The following is a 23,209-nucleotide window of genomic DNA, read 5'->3' as shown; positions in this document are numbered from 1 at the left end:
CTGCCTCATGACAATCTTAAAGAGAAGCTGAACTCAAAAACCATCTTCTAATAATAATATATGCCATTTAGTAGACACTTTTATCCAAAGCGACTTAGTCATGCTTGCAGACATTTTACGTATGGGTGGTCCTGTGAATTGAACCCACATGGTGTTGCAAGTGCCATGCTCTACCAACTGAGCTACAAAGGACTTACCTGGTTGAAAACGGCCTATATGGAATCAGTATTAGTCTTGAACAATTGTACTAGTTGCAAAAGTGGAAGAACTTTGGTCACAAAGTCAGTATCTTCCAAAACGGAGGTTTGCGTGATTTAAACAATCTAAGGTACATCATTTTTTCTTGGGTTGAGATTTGAATCCTGCCCATGTCTGGCAGCACCCGAACAACCAACCTACAGTCCGCCCCTTTTTCTTTACAGACAGCAGAGCTAACCAATTGAAGCACAGCGTCTCGGGACTAGTTTGATGAGACTTATTCGTTATTAAAAGGCTTGGGTTTTTCCCAACTCAAACATCCTCACATTTGTGAGAGAACTTTAGCGTCACAAACACAACTGTCATCAAAGATAGGGAAATGCTCGGAGCTTGGGATTCTTGACCAAACACGTTCGTGTTGTCATTCGGTTGCTAAGTCATTTGTCATGCGTACGGTGGCTGTTTGGATATTTCAAGTAAAGTGGAACATATATTTTACATTTACATTTTACTCATATAGCAGATGCCCTTATGCAGAGCCACTTACGGTTGTGAGTGCATACAGTTTCATACTTTTTTCGACACTACTCCCCCATGGGAATCGAACCCACAATCCTGGTGTTGCAAGCTCCACCAACTGAGCTACACGGGACACAGAACAGTACACCATTAGCAAAAATGAGACACTTCAAACTGTTGCTTCAGTCATGGCTTCTAGTGTTTTTTTAGTTTTTTTTTTTAACAAGGCTAAATCAGTGAGTTCAGCCCCACTTTAACATCAGTAAAGCCAAAGAGAGTCTCTGCATGATGTATATCACTCCAGCCGTTTAATAACATTGACTACATGGCTATCCTTTCTCACCCTTCACCTGTCCCGTCTTTCCCAGGTGACCTCTCTCCTCCGTCGTGTCCTCCCAGAGGTGACACCCGTGCGCCTGGCCAGCATCATCGGCATCAAGGCCCTGCCGCCTGCCGATATCAGTGACATCATCCACTCGACCGAGAAGGGTGACTGGAACAAGCTTGGCATCCTGGACATGTTCCTGGGCTGCATCGCCAAGGCACTCACCGTGCAACTCAAGGCCAAGGGAACCACCATTGCTGGCACGGCGGGCATGGCGGCAGGCAAGGGCATCACTACTGTCACGCTGCCCTTGATCTTCAACTCCAGGTGAGACAACAACTTTGATTTACCTTCATTAAGCACGATAATTTAAGAAAATGGTCCAAAAACTAGTGAACTATGACTATGTGGACTTGTCCAATAAGAAAAGCTTGCTTTTGTTCTACTTTGCAAGACGTACAAAAACGATTCATGACTTCGTCGGCAAACATTTTGAGATATTCTCCAACCAATTGTCATTTGTGCTGGTTTGTATATTGACTATCAGATGTGATTTCTCCTGATTGAACAGGAATCTTCAATATAATCTCATTCAAATGTATTTATAAAGCCCTGTATACATTTTACTCACATTCTCTTGTATTCATACATTTCTGGGATTGACCTAACTTCCCGAAACCAATATACAGTACTTATTGTTTTGCTATTCCTATCCCTGTAGTGTTGTGTCCCATAATGAACACATTGGTCGAACACTGCCTCTCTCCATGTGCAGCTACATTCGCCGGGGGGAGAGCCACTGGTGGATGAAGGGATCCACTCCCCCTCAAATCGCTGAGATTATCATCAAGCTGGTCAAAGACATGGCTGCCGGACACCTGTCGGACGCCTGGTCTCGGGTGACGAAGAACGCCATCGCTGAGACCATCATGGCTCTCACCAAGATGGAAGAGGAGCATCGCTCGCCAGTCCGTTGCATCGCCACCACCCGGGTACGGCTGTTCTCATATTACACGACCATATTGTGTGTGTGTTTAGCAGACCTGGGTTCAAATGCTATTTCATTACTTTCACATTTCATAGTATTCAGATACATTTTTGGAAAATACAAGTAGTTAAATATTGGAATGTAAGTGTATTTAAATAACAAATAATGAAAATACATGTATTTGAACCCGGGTCTGGGTAGTGTGTGACGGATGTTTGTATGTGCACATGCACGTGTGTTAGGTTAGTGCATGTGTTTGAGTACATTTTTAACCTCCGCCCTTTCTCTCTGTACTGTAGTTGTGGCTTGCTCTGGCCTCTCTGTGTGTGCTGGACCAGGATCATGTGGACAGGCTGTCCTCAGGCCGCTGGATGGGCAAAGACGGACAGCAGAAACAGATGGTAATTTATTAGCCTCATAGAACACGTGCATTTTGGCAAAGCAATATAGACTCAAGACTCTTTTTTTCTGAATTGTAATCTGTTGAGATAATGCATAAATTAATGGATTTGATTTATAGCACTCCAAATCGCATTCCTTACAAATGCAACACTTTTACATTTAGCTGTACACATTTTACAGTACACATTTTACACTCAGCATGTCCCCCCGGTGCCTGGCTGCCTCCTTCCAATGCCAGTGTGGGTAAAGACCGCCACCTAGCGGTTGCAGCAGCTCTCTGGGCCCACTTTTTTTKAAATGAGGGAAAGTTGTCTCGAGGTGTTCAGGTCGTAACCGTAAAGTCTCGTTGTGCTCCCGTCCACAGCCCATGTGCGATAACCATGACGACGGCGAGACAGCAGCCATCATCCTGTGTAACATGTGTGGTAACCTGTGTACCGACTGTGACCGCTTCCTCCACCTGCACCGACGCACTCGCTCCCATCAGAGACAGGTCAGTAGTACCCACATTCACCTGTAGGGGGCACTCTGTCCCCAGTCATATAGCTAGACTGGGAGCCTGTCAAAGTGTCAATGCTTCTTTCCACCATGGTACCACCTGCAATAATGTGTATACCAGGGTTTCCATTAGGAACATTTGCCACCGGACAACGTGACCTGCAAGATTGAAATTTACTAGACATCCATATGCATTGGGTGCGTAACCCATTATAGTGTATACTCACGGTGCTTAGAATGCAGAAATCACATTTTGAAAATGGTAATTCATTTTAACAGAATAGAAATGAGCCTGTAAAGTTGTAATAAAGTAGAACGATGTTCTTATACCAACATTGGCCAACATGAAAGGTGTTATTGTCTTCATCACTACTATATATGCGCCAAATACAGCGAATACAGTGAAATGCTTACTTACGAGCCCCTAACCAACAAATACAGTTGTTGACTTCTGTAACCGTGAAAGCCTTGGTTTCATGCATGTTAACATTAGAAGCCTCCTCCCTCTGTTTGTTTTATTCACTGATTTAGCACGCTCTGCCAACCCGGATGTCCTAGCCGTGTCTGAATCCTGGCTTAGGAAAGCCAACAAAAATCCTGAAATTTCCATCCCTAACTATAACATTTTCCGACAAGATGGAACTGTCAAAGGGGGCGGAGTTTCAATCTAGAGCAGAGATAGCCTGCAGAGTTCTGTCATACTATCCAGATCTGTTCCCAAACCATTTCAGCTTCTACTTCTAAAAATTCACCTTTCCAGGTAACAAGTCTCTCACACATGCTTAACACCCCGTCAGTCTAAGCTAGATGTCCTCAATCTCACACAAATTATCAAGGAACCTAACAGGTACAACCCCAAATCTGTAAACACGGGCACCCTCATAGATATCATCCTGACCAACTTGCCCTCTAAATACACCTCTGCTGTCTTCAACCAGGATCTCAGCGATCACTGCCCATTGCCTGGGTCCGTAACGGGTCTGCGGTCAAACGACCACCCCTCATCACTGTCAAACGCTCCCTAAAACACTTCAGCAAGCAGGCCTTTCTAATCGACCTGGCCCGGGTATCCTGGAATGATATTGACCTCATTCCGTCACTAGAGGATGCCTGGTTATTCTTTAAAAGTGCTTTCCATCTTAAATAAGCATGCCCCATTCAAAAAAAACAAATGTAACCATGAACAGATATAGCCCTTGGTTCACTCCAGACCTGATTGCCCTTGACCAGCACTATCGAATAGCCCCCGCGATATGCAACTTTTCAGGGAAGTTCGGGAACCAATATACACAGGCAGTTAGGAAAGCTAAGGCTAGCTTTTTCAAACGGAAATTTGCGTCCTGTAGCACAAACTCCAAAATGTTCTGGGGTACTGTAAAGTCCTTTTAGAATAAGAGCACCTAGTCCCAGCTTCCCACTGCACTGAGGCTAGGAAACACTGTCACCACCGATAAATCCACGATGAGAATTTCAATAAGAATTTTTCTGGCCACCCCTACCCCGGTCAACAGCCCTGCACCCCCCACAGCAACTTGCCCAAGCCTCCCCCATTTCTCCTTCACCCAAATCCAGATAGCTGATGTTCTGAAAGAGCTGCAAAATCTGGACCCCTACAAATCAGCCAGGCTAGACAATCTGGACCCTCTCTTTCTAAAATTATCCGCCGCAATTGTTGCAACTCCTACTACTTGCCTGTTCAGCCTCTTTCGTATCGTCTGAGATCCCCAAAGTTTGGAAAGCTGCCACGGTCATCCCCCTCTTCAAAGGGGGAGACACTCTAGACCTGTTACAGACCTATATCTATCCTACCCTGCCTTTCTATGGTCTTCGAATGCCAAGTTAACAAACAGATCACCGACCATTTCGAATCCCAACGTATCTTCTCCGCTATGCAATCTGGTTTCCGAGCTGGTCATGGGTACACTTCAGCCACGCTCAAGGTCCTAAACGACATCGATAAAAGACAATACTGTGCAGCCGTATTCATCGACCTGGTCAAGGCTTTCGACTCTGTCAGTCACCACATTCTTATCTGCAGACTCAACAGCCTTGGTTTCTGCAAGTAGAACTAACTGCTTACATTTGTTTTCTGCCCCAATAATTTATTTTTTATAAATGGTGCACCTTGTGTAACGGATGTGAAATGGCTAGCTAGTTAGCGGGTACGCGCTAATAACGTTTCAATCAGTTACGTCACTTGCTCTGAAACCTAGAAGTAGTGGTTCCCCTTGCTCTGCAAGGGCCGCGGCCTTTGTGGAGTGATGGGTAACGATGCTTCGTGGGCGACCGTTGTTGATGTGTGCAGAGGGTCCCTGGTTCGCGCCCGTGCCGGGGCGAGGGGACGGTCTAAAGTTATACTGTTACACTTGTGTGCACCCCGGAAATACCATATACCCCGGTATGGTACTATAAAGGTATGAAAATCTGGATATCGCCTAACCCTAGTCAAGATGTTTTTTTCAATATTACCATTAATTCTGAAAATATGTCTTAAACATCTTACAGACCCTAAAATCCAACTCATCCCTTTCTGGCAGGCATGATGTGTAATTGAACATGGCGGTAACCCTCGTCTGCTGTTTCTCTCCAGGTGTTTAAGGAGGAGGAGGAGGCAATCAAGGTGGACCTCCACGAGGGCTGTGGGAGAACAAAGCTCTTCTGGCTCATGGCTCTGGCCGACTCCAAGACCATGAAGGCCATGGTGGAGTTCAGGGAGCACACGGGTAACAGAACCTATCCAGACCCTTTTCTGACCCTGTCAAGAAACAACCCCTAGCTAGCCATTACCCCCTAGACACTTGTGTAGATCTGAGAGGGACTGGATAGATGTAATCAAGAAACGACCCCTAGCTAGCCATTACCCCCTTGACACTTGTGTAGATCTGAGAGGGACTGGATAGATGTAATCAAGAAACGACCCCTAGCTAGCCATTACCCCCTAGACACTTGTGTAGATCTGAGAGGGACTGGATAGATGTAATCAAGAAACGACCCCTAGCTAGCCATTACCCCCTCGACACTTGTGTAGATCTGAGAGGGACTGGATAGATGTAATCAAGAAACGACCCCTAGCTAGCCATTACCCCCTAGACACTTGTGTAGATCTGAGAGGGACAGATGTAAGCAATATGATGACATTTAGAAGTTAAAGTGGAGCTACTACTTTATTGTTGTTACCTTTCTAATTTTTTACAATCATAAGACGTCACAGACTGTCATGACTGAACATCTGCCGTGTGATTTTTATGGTGATGTATTTCCTTCTCTAGCCTTCTCTCGTGCATAGCTAATGCTCTGCCTCTGTGTGCAGGGAATCCAGCCTCCTGCAGCTCAGACGCCTGCAGGTTCTGTGGCACCAGGAACGGCACCGAGCTCTCGGCTGTGGGCAGTGTCTGCTCTGACCCAGACTGCCAGGTACCAACCACTCACAACATAGTCATAATGATTATAGTAACAGATTGGATCTATATAGCTAGCTCTTTTCAGTGTTCAACACTTAGGCCATACAGTTATATATTTTTTGTTTGTATTTTAGATTTTTTTGAATTTGACCCCCTTTTCTCCCCAATTTCGATCTTGTCTCATCGCTGCAACTCCCCACCAGGAGCGGGAAGCGAAGGTCAAGTCGTGCGTCCTCCGAAACATGACCCGCCAAACCGTACTTAACACCCGCTCTCTTAACCTAGAAGCCGGTGTGTCGGAGGGAACACCGTTCAACTGACGACTGAGGTCAGCCTGAGGCGCCTCAAGGAGTCGCTAGAGCGCAATGAGCCAAGTAAAGCCCCCCCACGGCCTAACTCGGACGATGCTGGGCCAATTGTGCGCCGCCCTATGGGACTCCCGATCACGGCCAGTTGTAATACAGCTCGGGATCGAACCTGAGTCTGTAGTGACACCTCTAGCACTGTGATGCAGTGCCTTAGACCGCTGTGCCACTCGGGAGGCCCCACAAATGTAATGTTAAAACCTTCTGTAAATGTAATGTTTAACTGATAAAAACATTTTTTAAGAGAGGCGAGCAAATAGAAAATGTTTTAATAAAAATAAAACGTGGACCCTCTTGTTTAAATCCTATAACTACCTTAATTCAACACCTAGCGACCTATTACAGAAATGGTAGCCTCTTGTGGAGGCTAAAAGAGGCATAGTTCAGCCATAATCAGAGAGGAAGATCTGTATCTCTTTATTGGAAGAGATCATTTTTTCTCTAATCATGTAACTTTTCATATATCTACAGTAATCCCTCGTTTATCGCGGGGGTTACGTTCCGAAAATGACCCGCGATAAGTGAAATCCGCGAAATAGAATTTTTTTTTATTTTTACAATTAGCAACTATTACATGTATACAAATACAGTGACTCACGTGTAGGCCGTTTCGTCGACATTATGGGTTTAGGAGATGTTCGAAATTACAAGATAATTTGGCCAACTTAATGTAAATTTGCCAAGCTGTTTTATGTACGTACACATAACTGCACGAGACGACAAAATGATAGCACAATTCGTAGCATGTTTTGATACAAGAAGCGGGAGTGAGTTTTTAGCGAATCAGAATGCAGAGCACAATGCACCAAAAAAATAAAAAAAATGCATTATGAAAATCCGCGAAATAGCGAATCCGCGATAAGTGAACCGCGAAGTGGCGAGGGATCACTGTATATATTTTTTATGTTTCAGAAAAGTGAAAAGGCACATCCTCGAGGGGGTCCAATCAGGCTCGCAGGTCGATCTTAATATACTTTAAAATGACTAAAACCAAATCTAAACTGTGTAAAAAATTATAAATGGATCATACAGTTTCTTGACTGTGTCCAGCTCGTTAATAATCTCTGAAATGAAAGCTAGACAGTTAGGGACAATGTTGGGCGACATTACTTTAAAAGTAATTACAACATTACTTACTATGGAAAGTAACATGTTACATTACTTTTGCGTTACCAAAAAACAAAACCCTCTGAAGATGCCTTGCGCATGTTGGTCATTCATTCTTATGCCTAGTGGAGGAGGCACACTACCTTTGAATGGCTACCGTCCATAGCCTAATCCAGGGTTTCTCAAACTCGGCCCTGTTAATTTCAATTGACTGATTTACTTCTATGTACTGTAACTCCGTAAAATCGCTGAAGTTCTTCCATATTGCATTTATATTTTTGTTCAATATACACTGCTCAAAAAAATWAAGGGAACACTTAAACAACACAATGTAACTCAAAGTCAATCACACTTCTGTGAAATCAAACTGTCCACTTAGGAAGCAACACTGATTGACAATAAATTTCACATGCTGCTGTGCAAATGGAATAGACAAAAGGTGGAAATTATAGGCAATTAGCAAGACACCCCCAAAAAAGGAGTGATTCTGCAGGTGGTGACCACACCACTTCTCAGTTCCTATGCTTCCTGGCTGATGTTTTTGGTCACTTTTAGAATGCTGGCGTGCTCTCACTCTAGTGGTAGCATGAGACGGAGTCTACAACCCACACAAGTGCTCAGTTAGTGCAGCTCATCTCAGGATGGCACATCAATGCGAACTGTGGCAAGAAGGTTGCTGTGTCTGTCAGCGTAGTGTCCAGAGCATGGAGGCGCTACCAGAGACAGGCCAGTACATCAGGAGACGTGGAGGAGGCCTAGGAGGCAACAACCCAGCAGCAGGACCGCTACCTCCGCCTTTGTGCAAGAGGAGCCTACCAGAGCCCTTGCAAAAAGACCTCCCAGCCACAAATGTGCATTGTGTGCTCCAAACGGTCAGAAACAGACTCCTGAGGTGGTATGAGGGCCCGACGTCCACAGGTGGGGGTTGTGCTTACAGCCCAACACCGTTGGCATTGCCAGAGAACACCAATATTGGCAAATTCGCCTTTGGTGCCCTGTGCTCTTCACAGATGAGAGCAGGTTCACACTAGCACATGGCACATTGACAGACGTGACAGAGTCTGGAGACGCCGTGGAGACTTTCTGCTGCCTGACCATCCTCCAGCATGACCGGTTTGCGGTGGTGAGCAGTGTGGGTGGCATTTCTTTGTGGGCCGCACAGCCTCATTGCTCGCCAGAGTAGCCTGACTCCAATTAGTACCGAGATAGAGATCCTCAGAGCCCTTCAGACATATGCTGACACATGCACATTTGGCCTGCTGAGGTCATTTTGCAGGTTCTGGTAGTGCTCCTCTTGCACAAAGGCGGAGTAGCGGTCCTGCTGCTGGGTTGTTGCCCTCCTACGCCTCCTCACGTCTCCTGAGTACTGGCCTGTCTCCTGGTAGCCTCCATGCTCTGGACTACGCTGACAGACACAGCAAACCTTCTTGCCACAGTTCGCATTATGTGCCATCCTGGATGAGCTGCACTACCTGACCACTTGTGTGGTGTAACTCGTGCTCATGCTACCACTAGAGTGAAAGCACTGCCAGCATCCAAAGTGACCAAAATCACGACCAGGATCACTAGGAACTAGCAGAAGTGGTCTGTGGTCACCACCTGCAGAATCACTCCTTTTTTGGGGGTGTCTTGCTAATTGCCTATAATTTCCACCTTTTGTCTATTCCATTTGCACAACAGCATGTGACATTTATTGTCAATCAGTGTTGCTTCCTAAGTGGACAGTTTGATTTCACAGAAGTGTGATTGACTTGGAGTTACATTGTGTTGTTTAAGTGTTCCCTTTATTTTTTTGAGCAGTGTATATTATTTAGTTGAATTATTTGTACACAAGTAAATGCATATATAAAACCAACTGGGCATAGTAAAAGGTGAAGCTCACATACAATGGCAACTGGCTACCGGTGTTGTATTGTTTTACACACAGATACAAATTTATTTTAAATTCTACAATTCATGAATTGAATTCCTAGTCACTCACTCAATTCGACCCCTGACCCTGCTGTACAGTATTGCACTGCAAAGGGTGTTGCTACTGTAAATGCACTTTCAATACAGTGGATTTGATTAGATGTATTCGATAAAGCCCATCGTCTGACCCTCACTCCCCTCCGTGCCCTCTGTAGGAGTATGCCAAGGTGGCGTGCAGTAAGACCCAAGCATGCGGCCACCTCTGTGGCGGGGTGAGGAATGAGAAGAGCTGCCTGCCCTGTCTGCACGGCTGCAACAAGAGCACAGGCTGCCTGAAGCAGGACGCCGACGACATGTGCATGATCTGCTTCACTGAGGCGCTCTCTGCCGCTCCCGCTGTCCAGGTACGCTATACTGTACACATAATTACATTTTATTTCACCTTTATTTAAACAGGGAGTCATTCTGAAACCACGGTCTCTTTTGCGGATGAGCCTTGCATGAACGCATCAATGAACATCAAATTACACAATACATGAAAAGCACACACAAAACACGGAGAGCGAAACACAATCATATGAAACAAACACGTTCTTCAGTAAAAAGGGCCTGAATTGGACTGAATTGCGCGAGAGGCACCAACTTTAAGGAGTTTTGGACGTCTCTACTGAGTTAGGTAAATCTGCTTGATATTAATAAAAGAAATTAAGCAGATTTACCTAACTCAGTGGAGATGGAACGGATCTCCAGGGTTAGCCATCCCTGATTCCGGGTCTGCGATCTTATATGTCTGAAGCTGAACAATTTTGTATTTATTTATTCCTGGGGTCCAGCAATATTAAGGCAGTGATATACAATTTAAAATATTACGTGACATTACATTTCATAACACTTTTCACAACCCATTAAGTGTGTGACCTCAGGCCACCACTCTACTATCACATATCTACAACACAAGATCCATGTGTACGTGTGTGTATAGTGCGTTAACAATGACGTAAGGTACGGCAGAAGTTTATGCAAGAGGGCTTTAGATACCGAGCGCACTGCATTGATCTACGCTACTTCAGAGGGCCAGCCAACCTTCTGATAAAATGCAAAATGATGTATGCTGAACCTATCGCCCTTACTAAAGCGCAATGCGCTATGATAAACTGCGCCCAATGGCTTCAATACTGTGGCAACTGCATTTACAGTATATAAACGATACAAATACTATTGTTGATAGTATTATATTGTATCTCTATGATACTTGATTCAGACAGTGACTCACACCTGGGTTTATTAGAATCTGTTTTGAGTTTTTTTTGCCTGGAGCCAGATGGGTGGAATTTGAACTTGTGGGACTGTTATATTAGTTTCAACGCCCCAGGCGGCTTCAATCATGTTTAGCTAAAGTGTTTGAAAATAATACAAATACTATTTGAACCAAGGACCTTGTTTGTCTTTAGGCCGTAGATGTGTTCGATGTCAGGTTCCAAATGTTCTGTGTGTGGTTTCTGTTCTTTTCCTCAGCTGGACTGCGGTCACGTGTTCCACCTCCAGTGTACCCGTCGTGTTCTGGAGAACCGTTGGCTCGGGCCCAGGATCACCTTCGGCTTCATGTCCTGCCCCATTTGCAAGGTACTATTCAACTTATGTAGCCCCGCCCACTTGACCCGAGCCATTTGGAAAGCGTTTGTCTTTCAACATCCGGCCCGTTGACACACAAGCAAAACCATAATTAAATAAGAAGTAAATGTGTCGTTTTCTCGTAATATAAGCACTTGGAAGCCGACGTTAGCATAATTAGCATTGCCGGAAACTTAACATGGCGGGTTAGCTAGACTAGCTTATTAGACTATCTAATGATCGTTCTCCATACAGGCTGTATTTCTTTTCAATCGAAGAGCAATGCTTGAAAGGGCAATGTTGTTAGACACAGTGGCAGAAGACAGAAACGGTGCCGAAATGTTTTTATGTAGATAACATTAGGATATTTGCTATCTGTTGTGCTACAAATTTAACGTCGGCTACGGAGTGCTTAAACTACTTACATTTTTTCAGATGAAATCAATTGATGAAGGCTGAAAGTGAAGGTTTTGTTTTTAATAGTGAGCAAGCGTTGAGCCTTATCCTTTTCAATAACTTTTCTCACCAGAGAATTACAAGGTCATTTCAAATTCTGTGTAAGTTATTTGATTGTTTTTTGACAAATGTCATTTTATATCTAATCACATCACCATCATATCAATGCGCCAGAAGTTGAAAGACAACCGCAGCAAATTGGCTTGTTGCCAGGCTATGGTGAATATAATGCCAATCTCCAGTGTCGCCCTGGAACATCTAGTAATACACAGCCTCAAATATGTTCTAGAACAGTGGGAGAACATCCCGCCCGTTTCCATTGGTTTATCTTCCATCTATTCCCTCATAAATGCACCAAGTATGGATTTACGCTGTAGTTAGTTCACCAGGTTGTTTTGCTGGTTTGGATGCTTTGTATGGAGGGCTCTCCTCAGAATTGAGGCTCTCTGTTACCATGCATACAGTATGTGCAGCGCGCAGGTACCCTGTGATACCTGATACGCACCCACTTTACACCACAAAGGGCTACATGGGAAACCGTATCCACCACACATTGGACAGGATTTACTTCTCTAAAATAACTGGGATTTTTGCAAGTAGTAGGGCAATATAAAACACATACATAACCATGAATAGGTTTAACAGAGATCATGTGGTCTAACGGTTAGTTCCTCTGACCTCAGCACTCACAGGAATTGCATGGGTTCAAATCCAACCTACTGCCCTTCTGACTCGCACTCCTCCTACCTTTACGTTCTGCTCTTCACTGTCCTATCTGGTCAATAAAACAAAGCAAAGGTTCCAATGAGTAGCAATGAATTGTGTCATGTAGAGTTTACAAATGGACCTTGCAAAGATTCATATCATCATGATTTTCAATGTAACTTGGATCATAACAGCTCTGAGTGAGTTTGAACTAACTAACATTGTGCCAGCCGAGTTAAAAAAKGAGATAGAATTGACTCGGACTCTTAATTGACTGGGCTGTTGCGTTTTTCCTCCCAGAACAAGATCAACCACTCGGTCATCAAGGACCTGCTGGACCCTATCAAGGAGCTGTTTGAGGACGTACGGAGGAAGGCTCTGATGAGGATGGAGTACGAGGGGCTGCACAAGAGCGAGGCCATCACCACGCCCGGTGCCCGCTTCCACAACGACCCGGCCGGCTTCGCAATGAATCGATACGCCTACTACGTCTGCTACAAGTGCCAAAAGGTAGGCACTTGGGGTGTAACGGTTCACCAAACCCATGGTTTGGTACATATTATGGTTTTAGGATCACGGTTCGGTTTCGATATGAAATGCCAACAGTTACTGTAGTTAATTTGTGTTTATCTAAGAAAATGCTAAATGTTGGTATTCCTGATTTACATGTATGATCATGAGTCATATAATGCCTGATGAGAACATATGATGACTCATCAACAGCAACACTAAAATAAAGTGCAGTATGTGTGTGCAATCAATATGTAAACATGGCTCAGACATTGTATCGGCCTATGCTATAATGTTTTCTTGCAAATAGAAAAATAGGCGTACTTTAGGCGCTCTGTCTCCGTAGCACGGTACTTCTCATGTCCCACTCTGGGGTAATGTGATGAACTGTCATTGTTTAAGTATCTTTCTGTAGCCCTGGAGGTCCATCCATCTGTAGGAAGTGCAACACAGGGTGCATTGACCAATTCATTAACAACGTTGGCTTCAGCTTGCTTATAATGAGCGGGTACTACCTGTTTGCTGAAATGCGTGCGAGACGGAGAAGTGCGTAACGTGGCTCGAGCATTTACACAAGGTCATGAAACCCCTTATTCTTAACCACCAATAATAGGCGCATATCCGTGGTTATAAACATGTTCATGCACTGATTGAAATGAAAAAAGGTACTAACCACATTTGGCTGAAACTTAACAAAGGTACAATCTATTGTGACAATGATGTGTACATATGTGCAGCTTATGCGCCTCCTTCAGATTCATCATATTATGATGATCAGTTTATTGACAATCTCCATACAGAAATCATTCAATTTCAGGCAGAGGGCAAAGTGCTTCTTTGTGGAGATTTCCATGTAAGAACAGGTTCTGAGACTGACTACACTGATGCGGGAGGTAACCACCACATATTTGGACACCCCTCCTTGTACTGTAGCCCTATTATAAATAATAGAAACAATCCTGACCAAATACTGAACAAAAATGGGAAGGAGTTAGTGCATCTCTGTCGAGCCTTAGGCCTGTACATGCTTAATGGTAGAATCAGAGGGGACTATTTAGGTCAGTATACTTACTGCTCAGCTCTTGGGACAAATGTAGTTGATTATGCCATCACTGACATCGACCCCTCCTCCATTAGTGCATTCACTGTCCGACCACAGACACCATTGTCAGATCACAGACAGATCGTGTTTCTGAAGAAATTAACCGGCAATACTCATTCAAAAAAACAGCCCAATAAACTCTACATGAACCAATCGTACAGATGGGCTCCAAACAGTGTAGAGAGATTAATTGAAACATTGAACTCAAATGAAATGATGAAATCTTTACAGTTCTTCATTAACTCGCAATACCAAAACAATGAAGGTGTCAATTCGGCTACTCAAAACATCAATTGCATATTCCAAAAAGCAGCATCAAAAGCAAATTTGAGAACCAAAGAAATGCAACATCAGAAACAAGAAACTAAATGTTTCTGAAAAATGTAAAATAATTAGAAAACACCTAAGACAAATGTCAAATGAAAAACATAAGCAGCAAAACAACCCAGAGCTATGCTATGAATACTTTGAAACTCTGAAACAGTATAAACATACACTGAAACGTAATACATTGAATTATACCAGTAAGACACTTGATGAAATTGGAAACGCAATTGACCAAAATCAGTTCTGGGACATGTGGAACAATTTAAGCACGACAAAGCCACAAGAATTAGCGATACAAGATGAAGGAATTTGGAAAACTTATTTTGATAATCTATACAAAAACATTCCACAAAAAGACTTACAACAGAACCAATTAGAAATTCAAGAAAAATGTAACATCCTTGATATCAGTCATTAAAAACAACTAAAATCCATTAGATTACCCAGTAACCCAACAAGAACTAAATGAAAAGCTCAAATCTATAAAATCAAAGAAAGCTGGTCTAGATAACATCAGAAATGAAATGCTGAAAAACAGCACACCTGAGTTGCAAAATGCTGTGCTTAAATTGTTCAACATGGTATTAACTTCTGGCTGCTTTCCTGATGTCTGGAACCAGGGGCTCAACTCCCCTATCCACAAAAGTTGAGACAAATCAGACCCCAGTAATTACAGGGGAATTTGCATAGACAGCAAGTTGGGAAAGGTTTTCTGTAGCATTTTGAATTCAAACCTTCAAGAAAAAAATGTAATAAGTAAATGTAAAATTGCTTTCTCCCCAACCATCGCACTACTGACCATATATACACCTTACACACACTAATTAATAAACACATCCACCGCCAAAAAAAGAGGGCAAAATCTTTGCTTGCTTTATCGACTTTAAAAAAGCATTTGATTCTATTTTTTACTTTATATCATTTTTTCTCCCCAATTTCATGATATCCAATTGGTAGTTAGTCTTGTCCCATCGCTGCAAAAAGGTCGAGCCATGCGTACTCAGAAACACGACCCTGCCAAGCTGCACTGCTTCTTGACACACTGCTCAGGAAGCCAGCCGCACCAATGTGTCGGAGGAAACACTGTATAACTGGCGACCGCGTCAGCGTGTATGCTCCCGGCCCGCCACAGGAGTCGCTAGAGCGCGATGGGACAAGGACATCCCAGCCGGCCTAACCCTCCCCTAACCCGGACGATGCTGGGCCAATTGTGCACCGCCTCATAGGTCTCCCGGTCGCGGCCGGCTGCGACAGAGCCCAGGATCGAACCTGGATTTGTAGTGACACCTCAAGCACTCCGATGCAGTGCCTTAGATCGCTGCTTCGCTCGGGGTATGTCACATTTGACATTGGTGTTTGTCACAGTTATGCCACATTTATAAACCCTTTATAAAGAATGACATAGTTATATATGATTTGTTACACATTTATGTAGTGTTTATGAAGGCTTTATTAAGSCTTTATAAGCTGCACGTTGTTTAAAGCGGGACCATAGAATGGATGTTTTCCTTATAGGGATTTTTTAAGATTAAACTTATTGTCGATTTAGCAAGAGTGTTGTCGTGTGATTTAAAAAAATAACAAACTTAAATAGTGAGCTATACCTTTGGGAACACAGTAGCAGCAGGCATACATTTTCCCTACATGGAATGTTTTGGAAGTAATATCTTTCACAGATGTCTGTCAGTTTCACTTGTCTCTAATAAACTTATTTAGGAGGCTTATCCCCTGACCCCTTCCCTTCCTTCCTCTGTTGCAGGCGTACTTTGGGGGAGAGGCGCGCTGTGATGCGGAGGCAGGACAAGGAGACGACTACGACCCCAGCGAGTTGATCTGTGGAGCATGCTCAGATGTGTCCAGGGCACAGGTGGGTAGAGGGAAAGGTCCAGAGAAGGCCTTAGGGCAGCGTTTCCCAACTCATTCCTCAGGACCCCAGGTGGTGCACGTTTTGGCTTTTCCCCTAACTAGAGGTCGACCGATTGTTTTTTCAACACCCATACCAATTTATTGGAGGACCAAAAAAAAGCCGATACCAATTAATTAATTGGTGACAATTACAACAATACTGAATGAACACTTTTATTTTAACTTAATATAATACATTAATAATATCAATTTAGCCTCAAATAAATAATGAAACATGTTCAATTTGGTTTAAATAATGCAAAAACAAAGTGTTGGAGAATAAAGTCAAAGTGCAATATGTGCCATGTAAAAAAGCTCAAGTTCCTTGCTCAGAACATGAGAACATATGAAAGCTGGTGGTTCCTTTTAACATGAGTCTTCAATATTCCCAGGTAAGAAGTTTTAGGTTGTAGGAATTATAGGCCTATTTCTCTCTATACCATTTGTATTTCATTAACCTTTGACCATTGGATGTTCTTATAGGCACTTTAGTATTGCCAGTGTAACAGTATAGCTTCCGTCCCTCTCCTCGCCCCAACCTGGGCTCGAACCAGGAATACATCGACAACAGCCACCCTCGAAGCATCGTTACCCATCGCTCCACAAAGCCGCGGCCCTTGCAGAGCAAGGGGAACAACTACTTCAAGGTATCAAAGCGAGTGACGTCACCGATTTGAAACGCTACTAGCGCGCACCCCGCTGACTAGCTAGCCATTTCACATCGGTTACACCAGCCTTATCTCGGGAGTTGATAGGCTTGAAGTCATAAACAGCTCAATGCTTGAAACACAGTGAAGAGCTGTTGGCAAACGCTCGAAAGTGCTGTTTGAATTAATGCTTACGAGCCTGCTGCTGCCTACCACCGCTCAGTCAGACTGCTCTATCAAATATCAAATCCTAGACTTAATTATAACACAGAAATACGGGCCTTAGGTCATTTAATATGGTCAAATCCGGAAACTATCAATTTGAAAACAAAACGTTTATTCTTTCAGTGAAATACGGAACCGTTACGTATTTTATCTAACGGGTGGCATCCCTAAGTCTAAATATTGCTGTTACATTGTACAACCTTCAATGTTATGTCATAATTATGTACAATTCTGGAAAATTAATTACGGTCTTTGTTAGGAATAAATGGTCTTCACACAGTTCGCAACGAGCCAGGCGGCCCAAACTGCTGCATATTACCCTGACTGCTTGCACGGAATGCAAGAAGTGACACAATTTCCCTAGTTAAAAGAAATTCATGTTAGCAGGCAATATTTAAAAAAATATAACAGGTTTAAAAAATATATACCTGTGTATTGATTTTAATGGTTAGGTACACATTGGTGCAACGACAGTGATTTTTTTCGCGAATGCGCTTGTTAATTCATCACCCGTTTGGTGAAGTAGGCTGTGATTCGATGAGAAATGAACAGGCACCGCATCGATTATATGCAACGCAGGACACGCTAGATAAATTAGTAATATCATCAACCATGTGTAGTTAACTAGTGATTATGTTAAGATTGATTGTTTTTTATCATGTTTGAAGGGGTACGGGACTATACAAAGTTTGGGAACTACTGTCCTGTTGCCTCACCCAACTTCTGTTGAGCATCAATTGGCGGACAGATAGCCTTACATTCTCCTGCAAAATGTCTTGATAAACTTGGGCATTTATTTTTCCATCAATGATAGCAAGCTGTCCGGGCCCTGAGGCAGCAAAGCAGCTCCAAACCATGATGCTCCCTCCACCATACTTTACAGTTGGGATGAGGTTTTGATGTTCGTGTGCTGTGCCTTTTTTTCTCCACACATAGTGTTGTGTGTTCCTTCCAAACAACTCAACTTTAGTTTCATCTGTCCACATCATATTTAGCCAGTAGCGCTGTGGAACATCAAGGTGATTTTTTGCGAACTTCAGATGTGCAGCCATGTTGTTTTTGGACAGCAGTGGCTTCTTCTGTGGTGTCCTCCCATGAACACCATTCTTGTTTAGTGTTTTACATATCGTAGACTCGTCGACAGAGATGGTAACATGTTCCAGAGATTTCTGTAAGTCTTTAGCTGACACTCTAGGATTCTTCTTAACCTCATTGAGCATTCTGTGCTGTGCTCTTGCAGTCATCTTTGCAGGATGGCCACTCCTAGGGAGAGTAGAAACAGTGCTGAACTTTCTACATTTTATAGACATTTTGTTTTACCGTGGACTGATTTTTAGAGATACTTTGTAACCCTTTCCAGCTCTATGCAAGTCAACAATTCTTAATCTTGGGTCTACTGAGAACTTTTGTTTGAGGCATGGTTCACATCAGGCAATGCTTCTTGTGAATAGCAAACTCAAATTTTCTGAGTTTTTTTTAAAGGGCAGCTCTCACCAACATCTCCAATCTCGTCTCATTGATTGGACTCCAGGTTAGCTTACTCCTGACTCCAATTAGCTTTTGGAGAGGTCATTAGCCTAGGGGTTCACATAATTTCCCCAACCTACACTGTGAATGTTTAAATGATGTCTTCAATATAGACAAGAMAAATACAATAATTTGTGTTTTAATAGTATAAGCAGACTGTGTTTGTCTGTTGTGACTTAGATGAAGATCAGATCTAATTTTATGACCAAATTATTTAGAGATCCAGATAATTCCAAAGGGTTCACATACCTTATTTACATACAGTGGCAAGAAAAAGTATTTCAGTTCTTAATTTTTTATAAATTTGCAAAAAAAAACAGTTGTCGCTTTGTCATTATGGTGTATTGTGTGTAGATTTATAAAGAAAAATGTTTTTATTTAATCCATTTTAGAATAAAGCTGTAACGTAACAAAATGTGGAAAAAGTTGAGGGGTCTAAATACTTTCGGAATGCACTGTAAATCTGATATTTCCTTTTTTTTATATATATATAAATAAGAAAAATTCGAAGCTTGTTTTCGCTTTGTCATTATGGGAGTATTCCGTGTAGATTGATGACGGGGAAAAAACGATTGAATCCATTTTAGAATAAGGCTTTGACGTAACAAAATGTGGGAAAAGTCCAGGGTTCTGAATACTTTCCGAATAAATCCTGTTTCCATTGATCATCCTTTCCCAATGTAGTAATAACACATCCACGTTCCATCTGCAGATGTGTTCCAAGCACGGGACAGACTTTCTGGAGTACAAATGCCGGTACTGCTGCTCGGTGGCTGTGTTCTTCTGCTTCGGCACCACTCACTTCTGTAACGCCTGCCACGATGACTTCCAAAGGATGACCAGCRTGCCCAAGGAGGAGCTGCCTCACTGTCCTGCAGGTACAGACTTACTGTGCATAATGCATAATCATGGCAGTTTTTTGCTTTGTACTGAAAGTGCTCTGTCTTGAAAACTTGCCTGCTGACATGCACACTTTTTGGGGGATTGTATTTCAGTGAACAAAATGAACAAAACACAGAACAAAATATGAAATTCTAAAACAATCTAGGTTTATTGGTTGCGTACACAGTTTTGCAGATGGTGTTGCAGTGAAATGTTTGTGTTTCTACCTCTAACAATGCAGCAATATCGTGCATTACAATAACAATAGGGAAAGGGGGATACCTAGTCAGTTGCACAACTGACTGCATTCAACCAAAATGTGTCCTCCGTATTTGTATCTGTATTTATTATGGATCCCCATTAGCAGCTACTATTCCTGGGGTCCAGCAAAATTAAGGCAGTTTATACAATTTAAAAACAATACATACACAGATTTCACAACACACTGTGTGAACCTCAGGCCCCTACTCCACCACTCGCATATCTACAATACAAAATCCATGTGTAAGTGTGTGTATAGTGCGTATGTTATCGTGTGTGTGTGTATGCATGTGTCTGTGCCTATGTTTGCTTCCCAGTCCCCGCTGTTCCATAAGGTGTATTTTATCTGTTTTTTAAATCTGATTCTACTGCTGCATCAGTTACTTGATGTGGAATAGAGTTTCATATAGTCATGGCTCTATGTAGTACTGTGTACCTCCCATAGTCTGTTCTGGACTTGGAGACTGTGAAGAGACCTCTGGTGGCATGACTTGTGGGGTATGTATGGGTGTCCGAGCTGTGCGCCAGTAGTTCAAACAGACAGCTCGGACACCCAACCCCTCTGAATCAGAGAGGTGCGGGGGGCTGCCTTAATGGACGTCCACGTCATCGGCTCCTAGGGGAACGGTTGTTATTAACTGCCTTGCTCAAGGGGAGAATGGCAGATTCTTCCACCTTACCGGCTTGGGGATTCAAACCAGCGACCTTTCGGTTACTGTCCCAACGCTCTTAACCGCTAAGCCACCTGCATACACACACAATCTAAAAGTTTTAAAAGATAACAAACATGAAATGAAGACATACTGTATCAAAACGAGCAATATCAGAACGATTAATGTCAAATACATTATATGTACAGACCATTCGAAAAGTATTCGGACCCCACAATTTGTTACGTAACAGCCTTATTCTAAAATGTATTAAATAAAACATTTTCCTCATCAATGTACACACAATACCCCATAATGACAACGCTAAAACAGGTTTGTTTTTTTACAAAACTACAGAAATACCTTATTTCCATAAGTATTCAGACGTTCGTTCGACAGGGGAGCTGCCTCTCCTCCCCTTCTGATAGTCTCCACTCCCAACGAGAGGCCCGGAGCGGATACAAACAACAAATAGTTTCACTGTCCTGATCTTCCTGCACCTTCGTCGCTGAGGGTACCTTTGTCTGCGGCCGCAGTGCTGACTCCTACGATTTCGAAGTCGGCGTCGGCAATTTTCTGTCCCTGCTCTGGATCGAGCGGGGCTTCTCCATCTGTCGGAGGCCTGCGCTGGGAGAAACGGCTCAAGTTATCCTGCCTCTCTCCCGTTCGTAAAGGGTTCTACAAATCCTGTGAAGCGTGGGAGTGGGTGGATTTCCTCGTCTTTCCAGCCAAGCGTGATTTTGGGCAGCTCCACGGAAAGAAATGTTGACCATTTCTGGTGCAAAAACAATGTCCAATCCCGGAGTTTGAGAAAATTACATTGCTAAGCTGCTCCCGAATGTACTACATCAGGACATAGAAATCGATGATATCGYAGTCCATGWGGGTTTTAATGACATTATGARGAGCAGCTCTRAACAGTTGAACCTGGTTGACTGACTGACTCTGTTTAGACTAATAAAAGACCCAACATATCTGGCCCTGTCTCGTCCCTGAATCGTGGTATTTGAACGCTATAGCAGGATTCTTTGTCTTCACAACTGGCTACGTGATTATTGCAGCCCAGTGGGTGTAACTTTTGTTTACAATTTCGATACCTTTTGGAAGCAAAACACGTTTTATAAGGAGGATGAGATCCACCCAAATCATTTGGATTCCTGGATCCTTACACCGGATTATAAGGCTGCGTTGAGACAATAACTTATCAATGACCCAAGCCCAGCTCAGTTAACCATTGTGTAGCCATTGTGTAGCTGAGTCATCATAATGCTTTAGCAAATGTACATTATACCATGGGTGTTGGTAGACACAATGTAAGTAACCTAATTTATGTCCTTCTAACTGCCCTGAATGCCTCTGCTGATCCTACAGCTATTGTATGCAGTAATCCTGTGTCTATGAACCGGATTTATACTGTTAGCACCGAGCCGGTGTGCCCTAGTAGGAAGTCCACTGTGAGCAGCTCACCCTGCACTAACATAAAGAACATGAGCATATCTACTTCTGCTAAGCTTCCCAGTAACACAATGAAAACAAGCATCCCAGAAAAGTGCTCAAAATAGCCCAGTTAACATATGTAGCTTAAGAAACAAGGTTCATGAAATCACTAATTTGCTAGTACCAGATGACATTCATATTCTGACAATCTCTGAAACTCACTTAGATAATACCACTGACGACACTGTGGTAGCAATACAAGGTTATAACATTTACAGAAAAGACAGAAATGCCAAAGGTGGAGGTGTGGCTGTTTATATTCAGAACCACATTCCTGTAAAGCTTAGAGAGGATCTCATGTTAAATACTGTTGAAGTAATATGGCTRCAGGTTTATCTGCCTCACCTAAAGCCCATTCTGGTGGGAAGCTGCTGTAGACACCAAGTGCTAACAGTCAGTATCTGGATAATATGTGTGAAATGCTTGATAATGTATGTGATATCMATAGAGAAGTATATTTTGGGRGTGATTTTTAAATATTGACTGGCTTCCATCAAGCTTCCCACTCAAGAAAAAGCTTCAAACTGTAACCACTGCAACCTGGTCAGGTTATCAGTCAACCTACCAGGGTAGTTACAAACAGCACAGGAATGAAATCATCAACATGTATTGATCACATCTTTACTCATGCTGCAGAAATTTGCTCGAAAACAGTATCCATATACATTACAACAGGGCTCTCCAACCCTGTTCATGGAGAGCTACGGTCCTGTAGGTTTTCACTCCAACACTAATCTAGCACACCTGATTMTAATAATTAGCTGGTTGATAAACTAATAAGTTACAACTGGGGTTGGAGTGAAAACATACAGGAAGGTAGCTCTCCAGGAACAGGGTTGGACACATCTGCATTACAAAATAGTAGCCTTATCTAGGAATACCAAAGTTCCAAAGGCTGGGCCTAATATAGTGTATGAGGTCATTTAATACGTTTTGTAGCGATTCATACGTTGATGATGTAAATAATATCTGTTGGTCTGTGGTGTGTGATTAGGAGCAACCAGACGCTGCACTTCACACATTTATGAAAATAATTATTCCAGTCACTAATAAGCACCCAGTAAGAAAATGTCTGTACAAACTGTTAAATCCCTGTGGATTGATGAGGAATTAAAAAATGTTATGGTTGAGAGGGATGAGGCAAAAGGAATGGCAAATAAGTCTGGCTGCACAACTGATTGGCAAACGTA

The 23,209-nt window shown here is 42.9% G+C and overlaps 1 protein-coding gene across 1 annotated transcript in view; it reads left to right on the top strand.

Annotated features, from left to right (window-relative positions):
* LOC111959629 (MYC binding protein 2) overlaps nucleotides 1-23,209 on the top strand; it is a 236,902-nt gene that overhangs the window by 209,914 nt on the left and 3,779 nt on the right. Inside the window, 11 exon segments of the mRNA XM_023981339.2 lie at nucleotides 1,086-1,369; nucleotides 1,818-2,034; nucleotides 2,330-2,431; nucleotides 2,797-2,925; nucleotides 5,521-5,653; nucleotides 6,241-6,344; nucleotides 9,930-10,118; nucleotides 11,230-11,337; nucleotides 12,787-12,996; nucleotides 16,185-16,292; nucleotides 19,442-19,607. Coding sequence (XP_023837107.1) covers nucleotides 1,086-1,369; nucleotides 1,818-2,034; nucleotides 2,330-2,431; nucleotides 2,797-2,925; nucleotides 5,521-5,653; nucleotides 6,241-6,344; nucleotides 9,930-10,118; nucleotides 11,230-11,337; nucleotides 12,787-12,996; nucleotides 16,185-16,292; nucleotides 19,442-19,607 — 1,750 coding nt within the window.

This window comes from Salvelinus sp. IW2-2015, linkage group LG36 (assembly GCF_002910315.2).
Source record: "Salvelinus sp. IW2-2015 linkage group LG36, ASM291031v2, whole genome shotgun sequence".
NCBI lineage: Eukaryota > Metazoa > Chordata > Actinopteri > Salmoniformes > Salmonidae > Salvelinus > Salvelinus sp. IW2-2015.
The sequence above is the reverse complement of the archived record's forward strand: the minus strand, read 5'-3'. Positions and strand labels throughout refer to the sequence as shown.